This window comes from Rhododendron vialii, chromosome 7a (assembly GCF_030253575.1).
Source record: "Rhododendron vialii isolate Sample 1 chromosome 7a, ASM3025357v1".
Lineage (NCBI taxonomy): Eukaryota > Viridiplantae > Streptophyta > Magnoliopsida > Ericales > Ericaceae > Rhododendron > Rhododendron vialii.
The window spans coordinates 10,157,590-10,173,790 of record NC_080563.1 but is presented as its reverse complement, the minus strand read 5'-3'; the positions used below and the strand labels follow the sequence as shown (position 1 = coordinate 10,173,790).

At 39.1% G+C, this 16,201-nt stretch overlaps 1 protein-coding gene across 2 annotated transcripts; it reads left to right on the top strand.

Annotated features, from left to right (window-relative positions):
- Positions 1-5,615: 5,615 nt before the first annotated feature.
- Positions 5,616-11,989, top strand: LOC131334046 (ubiquitin-conjugating enzyme E2-17 kDa-like). 2 transcript variants are annotated; one of them, XM_058368916.1, is made up of 5 exons: positions 5,616-5,763; positions 5,933-6,011; positions 7,099-7,226; positions 10,884-10,988; positions 11,626-11,989. In XM_058368916.1, the coding sequence occupies exons 2-5, from the start codon at positions 5,942-5,944 to the stop codon at positions 11,767-11,769; spliced, it is 447 nt and encodes a 148-aa protein (XP_058224899.1). In that variant the 5' UTR covers positions 5,616-5,763; positions 5,933-5,941; the 3' UTR covers positions 11,770-11,989. The 2 variants fall into 2 exon arrangements, with proteins under 2 accessions (XP_058224899.1, XP_058224900.1); XM_058368917.1 differs by having other exon boundaries at positions 5,624-5,763; positions 5,929-6,011.
- Positions 11,990-16,201: the final 4,212 nt, after the last annotated feature.

Genomic DNA, 16,201 nt, shown 5'->3' with positions numbered 1-16,201 from the left:
TAAGAAGTAAAAATATGGGCCAAGTCCGCCATAAATGTAAGAAATGGGCTAGTGTTACAATATATGATTTTTTTTTCAAGATATCATGACTTGGGCTAGATATCATGTGTTCATTGAAGATCAATGAATAAAGCCAAGTGACAAATCCCTGTTTTCCTATACAAAGATCTTACAAAAGCTCTCATCTTTTGTAAGGAGCGAGCTCCTATCTCAATGGGAGTGGGTTCCCGTCAAGCTCCTTAGTTGGGAGCGCAAAAGCGGGCTCCCAAGGAGGGAGCGGCTCCATTTTAGGAGTTTCTTGCAACTAAGGCCGAAACCTCGATAGTGACAAGATTAAAATACTTGTGATATCTCTTGAGCCTCTTTTATAGGGTTTTCTTTAGGTTTTAACTAATCATGTTGATGTTAGTTGTAGGAATTTTAGCTAATTTAGCAGTTCTAGCGTACTTTGTTAGCCCTAATATTGATATTTCCTTACTAGCGGCCAATAAACTAAGAAGCATGGTTAGGGGATGCGCATACGACACGGACACGCGGATATCTCATTTCTTCAAAAATAAAGACATGAACACGTTGTGGACACGTTGAATAGACAATAGATTCTTGTATTATCGAGGTATCTTATCCATTTAATATATCAAAAATATTTTCTTTCAAGTTTAGATAAAAACCACAAATAGTATGAACATTCGGAAGATACAAATCAAAAGTTGCTGTATAAGTGGTTATGAAATAAACATCTACTGAAATTTGACTCTTGCCAAGTTTTAAATTGTGTTCTTAATGTATTCCAAGAGTGTCCCCAGTGTGTCCAAGTAGAAAAACAATATGTAAAAATTAGACATGTATTTAGTCTTGTTGGACACGTGTCTAGAGAGTAGAGTGTCGTACCATGTGTCGGACACGTATACGTCAGGCCACTAGTCGTATCCTTGCTTCTTAGCCAATCAGTGTCAAAAGAGGTGGAGAGAATTTAATCTACTTTGGTCATCGGTTGGCTAGTTGGCTACATAGAAGCTAAATGCCTTATTGGTACTGATTCTTGTTTGATACAGCAGGTGGAGACTTGAAAGATTTGAATTGTCTTCTGCCTAAGGTTATATAGTCGATAGGTATTCTTTTCGCCCTTTCCTGCGGTACTACTTCACCATCACGTACCAGTAGTATTTAGCCCCGCAACCGCAAGATAGTCCTTGTTGATTCAGATTAGATTCCAAGTGTCCCATACTACTCGGCTCAGAGCACAAGTACTCCAGTGGTGCCTTTAGCTAAGAGACTTTCGCTATCAAGGGTGCAACATTCCACTGCTTCACCCATACCTAACCATACGGGTCCCCCGATTTTGTCTTTCCAAACCATCTACACCAAAAATCCATCCTTCCCGCTGAATAGGCCATCCAGTGTAGAACCTTTTGAAGTTGTAGCGGGTCAGGATTCCTTCGTAGCAGAATTGTGTACATCCTTTCTTTTCTTTTCTTTTTTGTTGTAATTTGCACCAATTTTGTTTGAATTTCTTTCGAGTGACGATTTTCTCCCTCCCTTCTGCCCAAGACCATTCACGTTTTATTGTTGGTTCAATAACATCCTGGATCGCCTTTATTCCTGTTGCCTCTAGGGAAACAGAAATCTTGTGTTTGGCGCAGGTTTTTATAGCAATGTATCGGTGTGCTTTTGGCGCCCCGGATCATTTTGTGATCTGGTGTTTCATATCGATGTATGGTGTGCTTGGTCCTGAATGTTCACATAACGAAGGAAATGAAAGAACAACGATGGGGAATACCAGTCTGTTTAGGATTTAAATAGAAGCTGGCCATGGAGTAAATCAAAGGAAATGGTTAAGTCAAATCTTGGAAAATGACAAAAATCTATTTCCTCTTTGCTTCGAAGAAAACGGAGAATTCCACCCCAAACTTGTTGAAAAATACGAAAAACCTCTGGGAGATTTATTTAATGAGATTTGGAGGATTAGGGGAATGGAACAATATTAGGTATTGTTAAAGTATTAGAAGAAAAGGACAATGTTTGTTGGGGAGTACCAGTCTGGTTAGGAATTAGATGAAGGAAATGAAGGACGTTGGGAGTGGTAAAAGTAGCAGGTACAAAGGACTTTAACGGTCTGAAAATACAAGAAAACAACCGGGAAAAGAAAACAAGATACAAAAGGTCGAAATAAAAGTAACAGTTGAGGAAAACTCATGGGTTCATTCAAGATTGGGTTTTGCCGTTTTGGAAGAACTAGATCCAAGGACGGCTCCGAAAAAAAATTAACACCCTAAATCCAGAGGCGGTTCCAAAAGAAAGTAAGAGTAGAGGAAAATTCATGAGTTCACTCAAGATTGGGTTTTGGTCACTTTAACACCCAAAATTTAATGGTTTTTTTTTTTGTGTGTGTGAAATAAAACATGTAATTTTAATTTAACGATTTGAACATCCAATTTTGACACTATTGAACACCCAATACATAGAAAATTGAACACCCAGCCCAAAAATCAGCCCACCAATTATGAAAACTCATAAAGTGCGATTGTAATATTTTGTGTATTTTTCTCTTTTTTAATGACAATTGCTGATATTTATAGGTAAATTTTTTGTTCATGTAGTTGTGGTCTAGATATAGTACATCCTCAATATTTTTGAACCACCTTCTATGATTTTTTGGATCCGCCATTGACTAGTTCTGCATTAAGTGAAAACCATATTTGTCCACCACCATTGCCTTCACGAAGCCATCAAACGCCGGGTTCCAAATCCACCGTAGATTGGTGGTGGTACATTGTAAATATTTTTGAATAACCTTCTATGATTTTCTGGATCCGCCACCGACTACTTCTACATTAAGTTGAAAACCACATTTGTCCACCACCATCGCTTACACGGAGCCATCAGACGGTGGGTTCAAATTCACCACAGATTGGTGGTAGTCAACCAAAAAATGGAGGGAGGTAGGAGGTTGGAAAATGAAAAGACATGAAGTTTGAATTGTCAAGAGAAGGAAACGAAAGGAATCCGCTCCACTTTGTGTTGAAAAAGACATAATTTACTCATTTCTCCCTTCTTCAGATGGGTTAATTTGTGGGTCAAGAATAGGGTTAAGTAGATTATGATGTTGATCAATTGGTTGACTAATGATTTAACAATATTTTCGAAACAATTTTAACCCCCAAAAAACATTTTCAAAACATGTAGCAGCAGCAAATAATTTAAGAGTAGCGATGAAAAAACAAATATTTAAGAGTAGAGAGAGAGAGAGATGAATTAGTGCTTCATAGACATGAAGTTTTAATCGGTTTTCCCCTTCCAAATTGTCAAACGCGGAAAGGGAAAGGAAAGAACACGAAAGTAAATTTCGCCTGAGATGAGAAAGGAACTAATCCATGATTTTCTCTTCTGAAATTTGAAGGAGTAAATCATACTCCCTCCGTCTCTATTTAATTGTCCATTACGGTTTTGAGTGCATTTTCAATGACTTATATTTCTCAATGTATATTAGTAGTATATTTTATGTTTTTTAAATCATTGTCTTATTAGAAAAAATTGAGATCTATCAAAAAATATCCATATTGCATATTTTTAGCAATATACATTGAGAGTTATAATCCGTTGAAAATGCACACAAAACCGTAGTGGACAATTAAATAGGGACGGAGGGAGTAGTTCACTGTGTTTGGTTTGCAGTTTTGAGAAAAAAAAGTTCAATAGGTTTGCATATTTTTCTGTTTTTTGTAATTTTTTTTTAACATTTTAACAAATTCTTTTACTTTTTGAATAAAGGTACGCTATGTACATCTAAAAAGTATAAAATAAGTAAAAAATTTAACAAAAAATCACTAAAGACGAAAAAATACGAATGACGAAACAGTCAATAACTTTGGGGGTGGGGCTGCTGCCACCTTGCTCCACCCCCAGTCCGTCACCCTTCTTCACCTCTCTACCAGTCGATACCCATTCTCAACCAAATCCATTCTCCATTGCCTCTACCGCCTCCTCCCCGTCACCTCCACTGCTCCTTCGTCCTCTCCCCTCCCCCGGTTAGTTTTTGGGTTAGATCTAACGGTGAGATGAAGCTATGGTGGCTCGGCTCCCTCCGGCAAATAAGTCTCCAGTTTAAGTAGTAGTAGCACTTGTCTAGCGGCATCTCTAAGATCGGAGGTTCCTTTTCTAATTTTTTTTTTTTGGTTTTTTAGTCTAGTTTTTGGTTTTGTTTCGTCCGGTTGTTTAGACCGGTTTCTGTCTGGATGTTTAGGTCGGTTTCTGTCTGGATGTTGGGTCCGATTTCTATCCCGGTGGGTTTTGCCCTCGGGGTTTTGTTCTGATCTGGTTTCTCCAGACTGGTACTTGATTTCCATCAGGTTTGACATTGTCTTTTATATGGAGTTCCGCCATCCCGAGGCGTCTGATGTCTAGGTACGAGCTCTATTTAAGCCGATCCTTGTTTGTTGATTACGATGTGGAATGAGCGATGGCTCTTACTTAGGCGCTAGACATCAGTTTCGTCTCTCTTCATTAGTTTTAGGGCTTGGCTATGTTTCTGTATCTCTGTATTCAGATGGAAATCTGTAATTGCCTTATGGCCTGATCTGTATTCAATGCTAATCTGTAGATGTCGTATGATTTGTTTAAATGGATATGCTTTTTCCGTTGAAAAAAAAAAAAAATCATACGTGATACCCATTTACTGAGCGTGGATCTTTCTTTTTCTTTTCTTTTCTTTTCTTTTATTGTGATCTTATGTGTTTTAAATGAAACATAGTCCCGTTCTTCCTAAAGTTTTGGTCTAGTATTTTTGTCGGTACGTTTTTATTTTTACTAATTTTTTATTTTTGCTTTCAGACATAATTTTCGGGATTAACATTCCTAATCAAAATTTTTGTAAAAATATAGATTGAAGTTGAAAACTGTTCAAATAAGACAAAATAAAAGATAAAAATACCAGCTTTTAGTGTGTTTTTGTTTCCAATGAACTTTTTTTGTCATAATTTTTTTTTTTACTTTTTAGATTCTTTTCGTTGAGACGAATGATTGATTCTAAAAATATATCGTGAATCTAGCAAAATTTTTAAAAAAACGACCAAAAATACCAAAAACAAATATTTAACAAGAATAGTGACTATTAGGGTGATCATACGAGTTGTTTATTTTAGAGACCTCTATTGAATAATGGATTAATCAGATAGAAGTGTTCACTTTAAAGAAATACACTACGTAGTAGTATTTGCAAAAAGAAATGAACCGCCATTGTTGACTATCTTTTCTTTCTTTCTTTTCAATAACTATTGCAAATTTGAGCAGGTGTTTATTTATCTCTGATAAATTTGATTTGACTCCTTCCACAGTCACCGACTATTTGGGTATCGATTCTTCACCGATGGTCACTTGGGACTCATTCTGGGTACCGCACGAAAAAATAAAAAATTTGAATGAAAGCAGGGCTTTTAGTGTTTACGATGGCGGCAAAAGCAGGCTTAATTAAAGACGAGAAAGGGAAGCCGAAAACAATTACCAGGGGTCAAACAGGTAAAAACACGTCTCAAAAAATGTCAGGGATTTTTAAATCAAATTCCCTCGAGTGGGAGCCCACCATGTAAACGGATAGGCCAATCGCGTTCGACCATCTCTCTGAGATCAGACTCCTCCGTTTCTAATTCCCTCTCTCTTCTCTCTCTCTCTCTCTCTCTCTATATAATTCACCTCCGAAAACCCCGTGCAATTTCTCTGTTCTCTCTTCTCACGACCTGATAAAGCAGAGGAGGAGAGATCTCTGAGGTACGTTCCTCTTCAATCCCTTTCTCTCTCTCTCATCATCGTTTCATCTATGTAGCCGATCATCTATGTTCCTCTCTCTCTCTCTCTCTCTCTCTCTCTCTCTGTACGTATTCTTATACATAGATGTGTGTACCGAATTGATATGTTTCCCTTGAATTCCGTAAGCTAGGGTTTCGTCATGGCTTCGAAGCGGATCTTGAAAGAGCTTAAGGATCTCCAGAAAGATCCTCCTACCTCCTGCAGCGCAGGTTCGATTTCCTCAATTCAAGATCTCGATCTTACTCATCTAGGCGTTTTGTTTTGCTCGATTGAGTTTTTTTTTTTTTGCTGTCTTGTGTAGCATGTGATTTGCTTTTTGTGTTTGAGAATTTTTCTGGAGATGAATCGTAGGTTATGATTTCGACAAACGTAGGGGTTTCAATTTGGATTGTTATGTCTCAAACTCATGAATTGAGGGGGCTACTGGCATACTTTGGGAGTTCAGGTCCAGTTGTGTTAAATTAGGTGTTTTCTTTACCGGCTTGCTCCGGAAATTTTAATTGCGACAAATTTATGACCTGTGAGGATGGTTGTGACTTTGGACATTTCATGCCATCCAAGTATCCAACTGTCGCCCAAAGCCTTTGGAGGCACATGTAATGTTGTTTTGGAGTAGGATTTATATACCAGAGAGATCAGCAGACGGAGGCTGAGTTGAGTGTTGTAATTCATGTAGCGTAAGCGTACGGTGGATTGTTATTTGTTATTCCTCTCCTTATAAACGCAGACACTCCGACAAACCACAGATATGTTTTAGAAATTTTGTCTTCTTCTTTATCAATGATGTAAGCATTCAGCGTTTCCCCTTTATGGACAATCAATTTGTTGAGACAATGAGAAATACGAACGATTTTTGGATAGATCATGGCAATTCATTTGTACTATTTGCGCAATTTTATTCCTGTTTTTATCATGCTTGCAAAGTCTCTAGACTCTCAACCTTCTTTGATTAAGTGGTAGCACTGCACTCATAAGTCACAAGTCTTTTGGAAACATTATTGATGGCAAACAATGGATGCTGATGCTTTGCAAGTTTTCATAGCTCAGCGGTATTTTGAAAAAATATGGCCATATGCAATTGGGTACTGCTGCTGAACACGTTCTATACTGCTAGTGAACATGAGCCTAGTTTCATATAGCGTCAGTGAAGTCTTCCGTGCATAATACACAGAGACATGACCAATCAATATTTTTGAAATGTCTGTCTGTGCTTTTACATTAATGTTTGTGTGGATCTAGATTGCCGGTTCAGTGATGTATTCAATCTTTTTACTTCTCTTGTACTTGTATTGGTAGGCCCAGTTGCTGAAGATATGTTTCATTGGCAAGCCACAATTATGGGTCCTCCTGACAGTCCCTATGCCGGTGGAGTGTTTCTAGTTACCATCCATTTCCCTCCGGATTATCCATTTAAGCCGCCAAAGGTATTGCATCATATCTGGTGGTTGTAAAATGGGTGATAAGTTTCCTGTTGTTCTGTTATGCTTGTGTTTGAGGAGTTATTTGGAGTCTTTTGGGCTTTTTCGTTCCTTACTTTTTATTATATGAAGGGTAGACAGTTTCATGGGCTGTGCTGCAGTGTACTAAATGCTTGGTAATAAGCATGCTCAACTTCATGGCATTTGATCAATTCTTCAGTTACGGACATTATGGAAGGGTAAAGGTTCTTTCTTGACATGTTGAAGTTTAAACCAAACAAAACTGAGCTTGAGCCCCAATTAATTGAGGTCGGCTATGAAGAGAACGCCCTAGCACTACTCACATTCATGTCATAAGGATTTAATGGGGCTTTATACGTCATGCTAATAAGTTTGTTCATCTGTGCTATTTTCTCTGATCTTTAATCTGTTTTGTTTCAAAATATCCCAAATATTGTGTTGGTTATTTGTCATGAGACTACTCTTTTCCTACACTCGGGAAAAAGTATCGCAGGTCATAGAGTGCCATTTGATGTTCTTTCCTCCAGAATGATTGAATCATAAGCTCGAAAAAGTAAATGATATGGAAAAGTATGTTAAGATACCAATTTTGGTTGGCTGTCATGTTGAACCTTTGTTTTTATATATGTATATATATATATATATATATATTTACTTCTTTTCCCCAGTGCAAATAAGTTGGGTAAATTGTGTGGCAGAATTCTACATGATACAAGAGTAAAGTAAGGAGTGCTACTGCTAATGGTAGCACAGGTGTACCAAATATGATGTCTAGGTTTTAGGGTTTGGGGTTCGCCTGACAACAACATCTGAAAAGCGCACAAGTTGGAAGATGGATGGTTATGATTCAGTGTGATCATAAGTGTTTTTTTTTCTTTCTTTTTTTCTCTGATTTCAAACTTAATAACATGAGATTGGTTGACATGCTAATGGTTTTCATCTCTTACCAAATGAATCTAGAATAATCTAGACGAGTAGTTGCTTGTTGGAAGATTTGGCTGTGATGGTAATAGAAAGGCTTTGCAAAGTTATAAGGAGGTGGTTTAAATGTAGGCTGAAATGACGAGTTTGGCAGCGGAGGCTTGCATTGAAGTGCGACTTGGTGATGTGCCCTTAGGGCCTGTTTTGCTTATTCTGCCGTATCGTCTTATTTTGGGTCTTGGATTCACACCCAAAAGAAGCAAATAAGGCAATAAGACGTGCAAACTAAATGGCACATTTGGTGGATATTCTGGTGTCGGTGGCATCGTTATAGTAAAGCTTAGCTATTGAACGATTTGTGTAGCCCTTAGTTGCAGGAACCTCTTGTGTGGGTGGTGAATTCACCGTGGAACGTTGCTCCTGCACTCCTAAGTCAGACTCTCCTAGGAACCAAAACATTAAACAAAAATGCTCCAAAACTAGGGTTTGCCATAACTTTCAAACCGTGACTTCAAATCAAGCTTGTAATATATTGTTGAAAAGCTAGAAACAAGAGCTACACATTCATATAAGGTTTGCATGCAAATCGAAACACAAAAAAATGCTATCTAGTCAGTTTCGGGAAAACAACCAAGGTTTGGCTTTTCTCTTAATCCGTTTAAACATTAAATACGAAACTTTCCAGATTTCATCCGCATGATATGCACTATGTTTTGTAAAATTTTGAAGCGATTCCAAGAAGTTTCAAAAAGGCATGTTTTCAGGATTTTCCTAGGGTTATGCGTTACAGGGAGCACTCTAAGCCTCTAAGGACTTGTGTTTTTTGGTCAGCAACCAGATGGAAGTGTGATTGAAATTGAATCACGAGATGTAGATTTTCTCGAGGCCCAGCAAAGGGGATGTTCTTAGAGAATTGGAACTCTACGAAATGGAAGATCCAGTGGAATGCGCACCAAGTCATCTAGTTGAGAATGGGGAAGAAATTCTCTTACCTCCTGGGGGATAGTGGGAGTGACTTGCTTAATCATGGAAATTCTCAAGATCCTCTGATGCGCATAAGCAAATGTGGAACAATCCCTCATCGTTGCTTTGAGATTGAGAAGGAGGCTTTCATGATTGCTCCAAAAGATGGAGAGCCCAAATAAGTGGGAGAAGCTCTTACATCCCTTGCTAGTAACGAATGGATTGCTACAATGCAAGATGAGTTGGAGTATTTGAAGATAAACCATCTCTGGGATGTGGTTGATCTTTTGCTTGGGCGAAAGATCATTGGAAACAAATGGGCCCTCAAGATTAAACGCAAGGCATATGGTTCTGCTCTAAGCAATGAGGCTCGTCTAGCGGAGGGTTACACCCTTTTGGCGTGTGTGGACTATGAGAAAACTCTCCCCTGTGGTGAGGTTTGCCTCCTTTTGCCTTAATCTGGCCTTGGAACTATTTCAGATGATGGGGATTATCTATTGTAATTTAGCATTATATGAGCTGAATAATTTTGTGATCGAGTCTTCTAAATTCCCTTGGCTAAGAATTTTGGGCTCCCATAAATTTACCTTGAAAATTCCAGGGATTGCTAATCTTGTGCGATTCGTTTAATTTATGTTTGCTTTTTGTTACTCGAATGCTTTTAGAAGTTCTATTTTGTTGAAAACTTTGTTTTTCTTTGTTATGCTTAAGTTCACTATTCAGAAGAGGTCAGCACATACGTAACTTGATTGCCATTTAGATTTACTGCCAGCGTATTAGGCAAACTGCTGTTATCGGTGGTCCAAGCCCAAGGCTTTCTTGACCCAGCTCATTTCTTGGATGTGCGTCGGTCAAACGTATGCGGGAAAGAAGATTCAGCTAAATTTTGAAGTAGAAGTGGTGGATACCCCATGGCCTTTGTGGGAGACTCTAGGATCAATATATTATGCGTACACTTTTTCTTTCTTTGTTACTTGAATTTGGTTGGTATTGTACACTTACCTATGTTTATGTGCAGTACGCTTGTGTGGGCCTGTCACATGTTTTACGTAAATTTTTTAATACTATCTCAAGCGATAATCACTGCCGGCTTTGGGCTAAGGCCCAAGAGGCGTGGGCCTTAAGCCCCCCAAAAATGTCAAAAAAATAGGACCCCCGCTTATTTTTAGGACCTAGTATATATGTGTTGTTTTAGGGACCAATTTTAAACCCAATAAGACATTTTATACTTAAGCCCCAATGGCCCAGAAAAATGGAACACAGAATGCAGGAAAAAACAAACAAAAATGAGGAGTAAAAGGTCACGGGATCGCCAAAAATCTCTGGAGCCCTTCAAAATTATTCAGTGTGGTGGGTGTATGGATGCATCTTTTTGCCCCCTTAAACGCTACTACTCCGGTACTTCTCATTACAAACAAATACTATATCCGAATCAAAAATTATTCAGTGTGATTGACTTTTTATTTGATTTTCGTTTACAATTATTAAGGGTCTCATTTTCGAAGATCGTCTTAGGCCTCCAAAATCTCAGAGCCGGCCCTGGCGATAATACCATGCTCTTCAGTTAGAATGTTTTCAAAAACCCAATGTCATGTTTGTTAATATGGGTTTTGGAACTGGTTTGATCTTCCCTGATACATGCTTTACTTCATGGATATCATTTCTGATTGTCTGAGAAGTGTTAGACTGTGAGTTTACGTGAATATTTTCTTTGCTAGTGGCTTGAGTTGATCTATATTCTTTGGATGGTTTCTGCAGGTTGCATTCAAGACGAAGGTGTTTCACCCTAACATCAACAGCAATGGAAGCATTTGTCTTGATATTTTAAAGGAACAGTGGAGCCCCGCCCTTACCATTTCCAAGGTTTTCACCCTCTTACTTTCATAATGTATTAAAGACTGGGGATTCTCTGCATAAAATAAGGCAAGAGCATCGGCAGCTTAGGTGGCAGCTTAGGTTTAGTATGAGAGGAGGGTGGGCTTTATGCAGAGAGGGACAGAGATCATTCCCTGTTGCCATTGCATCCCATTCAACGTCAACGTATGTCCCTGGATAATTATGACGGCCAGAACAATTGGGATATAAAACTTGATACGTGCACATTCTTTTGTGGATGTGCCTACTTTCCAGTACACCTTCGACACATTTTCATACATTGTGCTTGGGGTTCCATTTGGTCCAACACCAAGAAGAAATGTTCTTGCTTCTCAGATACGTTCCAATGAGATCACATAGGATTGTTTTTCGAGAGTATTTAGTTTTTGATGGATTTGTGAGAGAAATTTCATCTCCATGGACTAAACAAGATGTAAAATCCTATCAGTTACCCAAAAGAAAACTATCTGAACAAGGGAATAAAATAAGTTTAGGCTGACAAATAACGATCCTGCAGCTCGAGAAGAGTTTGCCTGGGGAATTTGGTGTCTCTTCGGTTATGGGCACTGTTTCTTTTCAGTTTCTGATGTCTAAACTGGACTAAATGACCTGTATTTAATTTCAGGTGTTGCTCTCCATCTGCTCTCTGTTAACTGATCCGAATCCCGATGACCCTTTGGTGCCGGAGATTGCTCACATGTACAAGACAGACCGGAGCAAGTACGAGACCACTGCCAGGAGCTGGACCCAGAAGTACGCCATGGGTTAAAATGTGCTGCAAGGTCTGAGAAGAGGGCTCCTTTACCTAGTGACTTTGTTCTTTTATCTATGATATGTGATTCTAGTGTGATCCGTCTGTTGTAAGATGGACAAAAAAGGGTAAAGGCTTAATGACTGCCCTCTGTGAAAGCACATTTGGTGTGTTTGATTTGTTTGTATCGGAATCTGCCTTTTAAACTATATGAAATCTGTTTCCAAACGTTCTAACACCCAGGGCTTTGTTGGCGCGTAATGTGGAACATTCAATTGTTGCTCTGCGACGACGTCGCATCCACTGAGATTTTTGACATTTCTGTGCTCCCTAAGCAGCTGGGCCAATCATTGAAGGGTATTGGGTACCGACCTCCCAAGGAGGTACTTAAACAAAACTGTTTTTCAGAATGGTACATCTGCATCAGAACCGGAACATACTGCAAAGGCATAGACATAGTAGTTGACATAGCTGGTAATGTTTTGATGGACATGCCTTGTTTGGGCTGAAGATAGAGCAATCACATCTGCAGGTGGATTTCTTGAGGTGAGTGTGTGGAAGAATCAACATATTCGTTTTTCTGGTCACGGTTTTTTTTTTTATTTTTAGCAACGGGTATTGATTGGACCACACCCTGGAATTTAAGCCATTTCAGATGTTCGTAGGTCTTGCACTTCTCGTTGGGGTTTAGTGGTGGTGTCTTGTTGGTATAACCAATTCTTGTTGCAACACCATCCATTTGCTGGATTGGATTGAACTCGTATAAGGATTTTGTTAAGGGGGGGGGGGGGGGGGGGGCGAAATTATGCAGAAAATTCGAGTGTTTTTTTTTTTTAAATTTTCTTTTATATCCGTAGCTCCTGGTCAGAACCTCAAGTGCCCCCGTGAACGTTGAAATTTGCATTTTCCACGAGCTCTCGGCTTGATAATCGCTCTTTATGGATTGGTTTGTAGATCATACTACTTTATAAAATGGGTAAAAAACCTTGAGTCGGAATGCGCTACCAATTGTAACAATATTCTTGGGTGTGAGACAATGCCCACCCATAACTCAAGGGGAACCCTACTATATCAAGAGCATAAATATTAGAGAAATGATATAGGTACCGACCATGGAGGAGAGAAAACGTACCGACGGCCGCCGGCGGGCCGTCTCCGGCCACCGGACGGCCGATCCGAGCCGTCCAAAAATTCTAAAAAAAAAAAACGATGGGGCCTACGCGAGGATCAACGGCATCCGAGGTGTGTAGGGTACTTGATCCGAGCACTTTTTTTGTGTGTATATACACGTATATACATATATACAAGAAAAAAGGGTGCTCGGATCAAGTACCTTACACACCTCGGATGCCATTAATTCTCGCGTAGGCCCCATCGGTTTTTTTTTTAGAATTTTTGGACGGCTCGGATCGGCCGTCCGGTGGCCGGAGACGGCCCGCCGGCGGCCGTCGGTACGTTTTCTCTCCTCCATGGTCGGTACCTATATCATTTCTCTAAATATTATGCAAATCGCATCGTCGAAGAGACTGAATTGAGCCCTACCCGCTCCTTTGCAAACGAAAGATTTTAGTAGGTACTTATATACGTTACGCATCGAATTCAAGATTTTTCATCCTCCCTAGACACGAAAGGGAGGTGGGAGAGAAGAATTTGTCAATTTGAATTTGTTCAAGGTATTTGCAACGTGATAGAACTGTCATGGAGCCAGACAAGAGTAGAGCCAGAAAACCTACTTGAAGGGGTTAGGTCTGCTCTCTGAATTTCCATTATTTCATGGCATAATTGAAGAACGAACATGATCAGTATCCCATTACGACTGCATGTTTTCATTGCACTATGCTTTAAATCGTATAGCCTTTTCCATAATTTGGGGGTATTGAAAAAGTTGCCTAACGACCTGTTGCCCCCTGTGGCTTTCAATTGTTTTCCAATTAGCACAGTGCCAGACTACCTAGCTGTGTAGCATCAATTAGTTATAAGTGTGCATAGGTGCTGTGCACTCTCCGAGTTGTCCGTTCGGCAATCCAATGGTCCATATTTCACCTCAGCGATGAACGGCTCGGATGCTACATGGTGGAGATGAGATATGAACCGTCGGATTACCGAACGAACAGCTCAGATCCCTGTTTCTAGAAAGGAACTGACATACTTGGACAATTTGAACCATTTTCCCCCTTTTATTGGTGAAAAAGAAATGTGCAGACTGCCTAGCTATTTAATGAATATATCCTATATTGTTCACTAATCATCTTTCTCAAATCCATTTCTGGAACTTTCCATGCTCAGCCTCTAATCTAAAGTCTAAAACATGTTGAAATTCTTTCCTCCAAAAGGCGTTCATTTTCTCCAAAAAGGTGCTTCCTTTTATAGAACACTGACAAAGAATTGTTTGAAGAACTTTGAAAATGAATCAAACTAATGCGAGCTTATGATGTGATTTGCTTCATGCAACATGAAAATTCTACTTAAAGACTAGTGAGTTTTGCGTGATTATTGGTGCACATTACTTTTATAGGCACCAGTATTTAAGAAAGATAACAAGTAAGCAATCTAACTCTCACTTCACTTTTTATGAAGAGACTGATTCTCGTGACTTGAACCTACATAGATAATTCGAGTGCCATTGGGCGTTAAGAATAATAAATTTCACATGGTTATTAGTGCACATTACTTTTATTTGCACCAATATTTAATAGATGTAAGCAGTCTAGCCTTGCTTTTTATTTTATTTTATTATTATTACTAAGAGACTTATTCTCATGACTTGAATCCGCGTACATAATTAGAGAGAAATAAACTTGCCAATGGGCTTCGTCATGGCCTCTAAAATTATTTACATTGAAGCATCTATGCAATTCCATACCCGTAAACTGAGGGTGAAATACAAGTCTGTTGATATCAGTATATTCTCGAGAATAATTTGGTTTTCCCTTCCGCTATAAAAAGCAAGCCAGCTTAGGTGTGTCCTGCATTATGAACCAAACTATTGCGAGCTTGTCATGTCATCTACTTCACACAACATTGAAAGAGATACTAGAACAATTCAATGTGTATGGCATAAAGACAAGTAAATGGTGGTTGTTATATACTGCACAAGAATTTCATTTGCACGAGACCTTGAAAGAGATGCTACAAATAATTAGCAGTCTTGCTCTTACATCTTATGAAGAAACTGATTCTTGTGACTTGAATCTGCACTATAGAGTTAGAGGTGAATAGACTTGCTATTGTGCCGAGTGATACCCTTAGACATTTTTCACATGGAAGCATCTATATGCAACAATTTCATTCCTTGCTTCTATTAATCTTTGTAATAATTTCAAAGATTAATTTGTACCAAAAAAAAAAAAGATTAATGAAATTTTTTTGCTTTTCAAAAAAAAAAAAAATGCAAATTTTATTTCCGCACCCAAATTCGTCTAAGAGGTGAAATATAGATATGTCAATATTAATATCGATGAATTCCACTATGTATAAATGAAAGTGAAGAGAAAAAAAAAACAAGCAAAGCATTTGGAAATGAGAGCAAGCATCTCCCTATGGAGCGGTTCAAAGGACGGCCGTTCATCTCATCAATCGATGACTTGAATCTTAACTGAGCAATGAACGGTTCAGATTTGTAAACGTCGAAATTCGATCCAAGCCGTCCGTGCCGAAATAAACGACCAGATCGATTGCTTTGCACCCGATTGACAGATAGATGCTCGGCAGCATCCGACATTTGGTGTGTCTTGTACTGATGATCATGTGGCCAGAAGAACTTGGACCAAAGAAGGGAAGGGGAACAGACTTCCTCCCCAAGCTCCACCCTTAAACAGGTTGGGTTGGGGGGACCCATAGCCCAACTTGACTCCTCCATTTGACCTATGACCCGATTCATTCCAATTTTTTTTTTATGTGCAGAGATTCTTTTCTCATTTGTCCCAAAGAGTTGATAAACTCCTCAGCTCAAGCTGAGTTGTCTAACTCAGAGAAGTCGTCAGCAACTGAGCCAAGCCTTTCTCAACTGAGTTCAGCTCCACTTGACTGCTAACAGACTTGCACGATCTCTTAAAGTTAGTTAGGGAGTGATTGCACTGAGCTGTAATTAGTTGCTGTAATTAGTTAGCAATTAGGCTTGAGTTTGTTAGTTGGTTATCGTGATTGTTAGCTGTATAAATACTTGTAAAAAACCCCTCTTTGATGAAACTCGATTAATTCAGTTGAGAGAATGTATACAATGCAGTCTTATCTTAAAAAAGTTTTCAAAAGGAATCTCTGCTCATCATGTCCGACCCCATCGAATAACCGTCTCTTGAATTCATGCACAAGGAAGGAAGCGTGCCAGCCATTGGAGAAGTTTTTGTGTTCCGGACGAGTACTACACACCTAGTACACCATCGGCGACTCCCAAATGTCCAAACGTATCTTGGATGGTCCGGATTTTAGAGAGAGAAAAAGAGGAGAGACA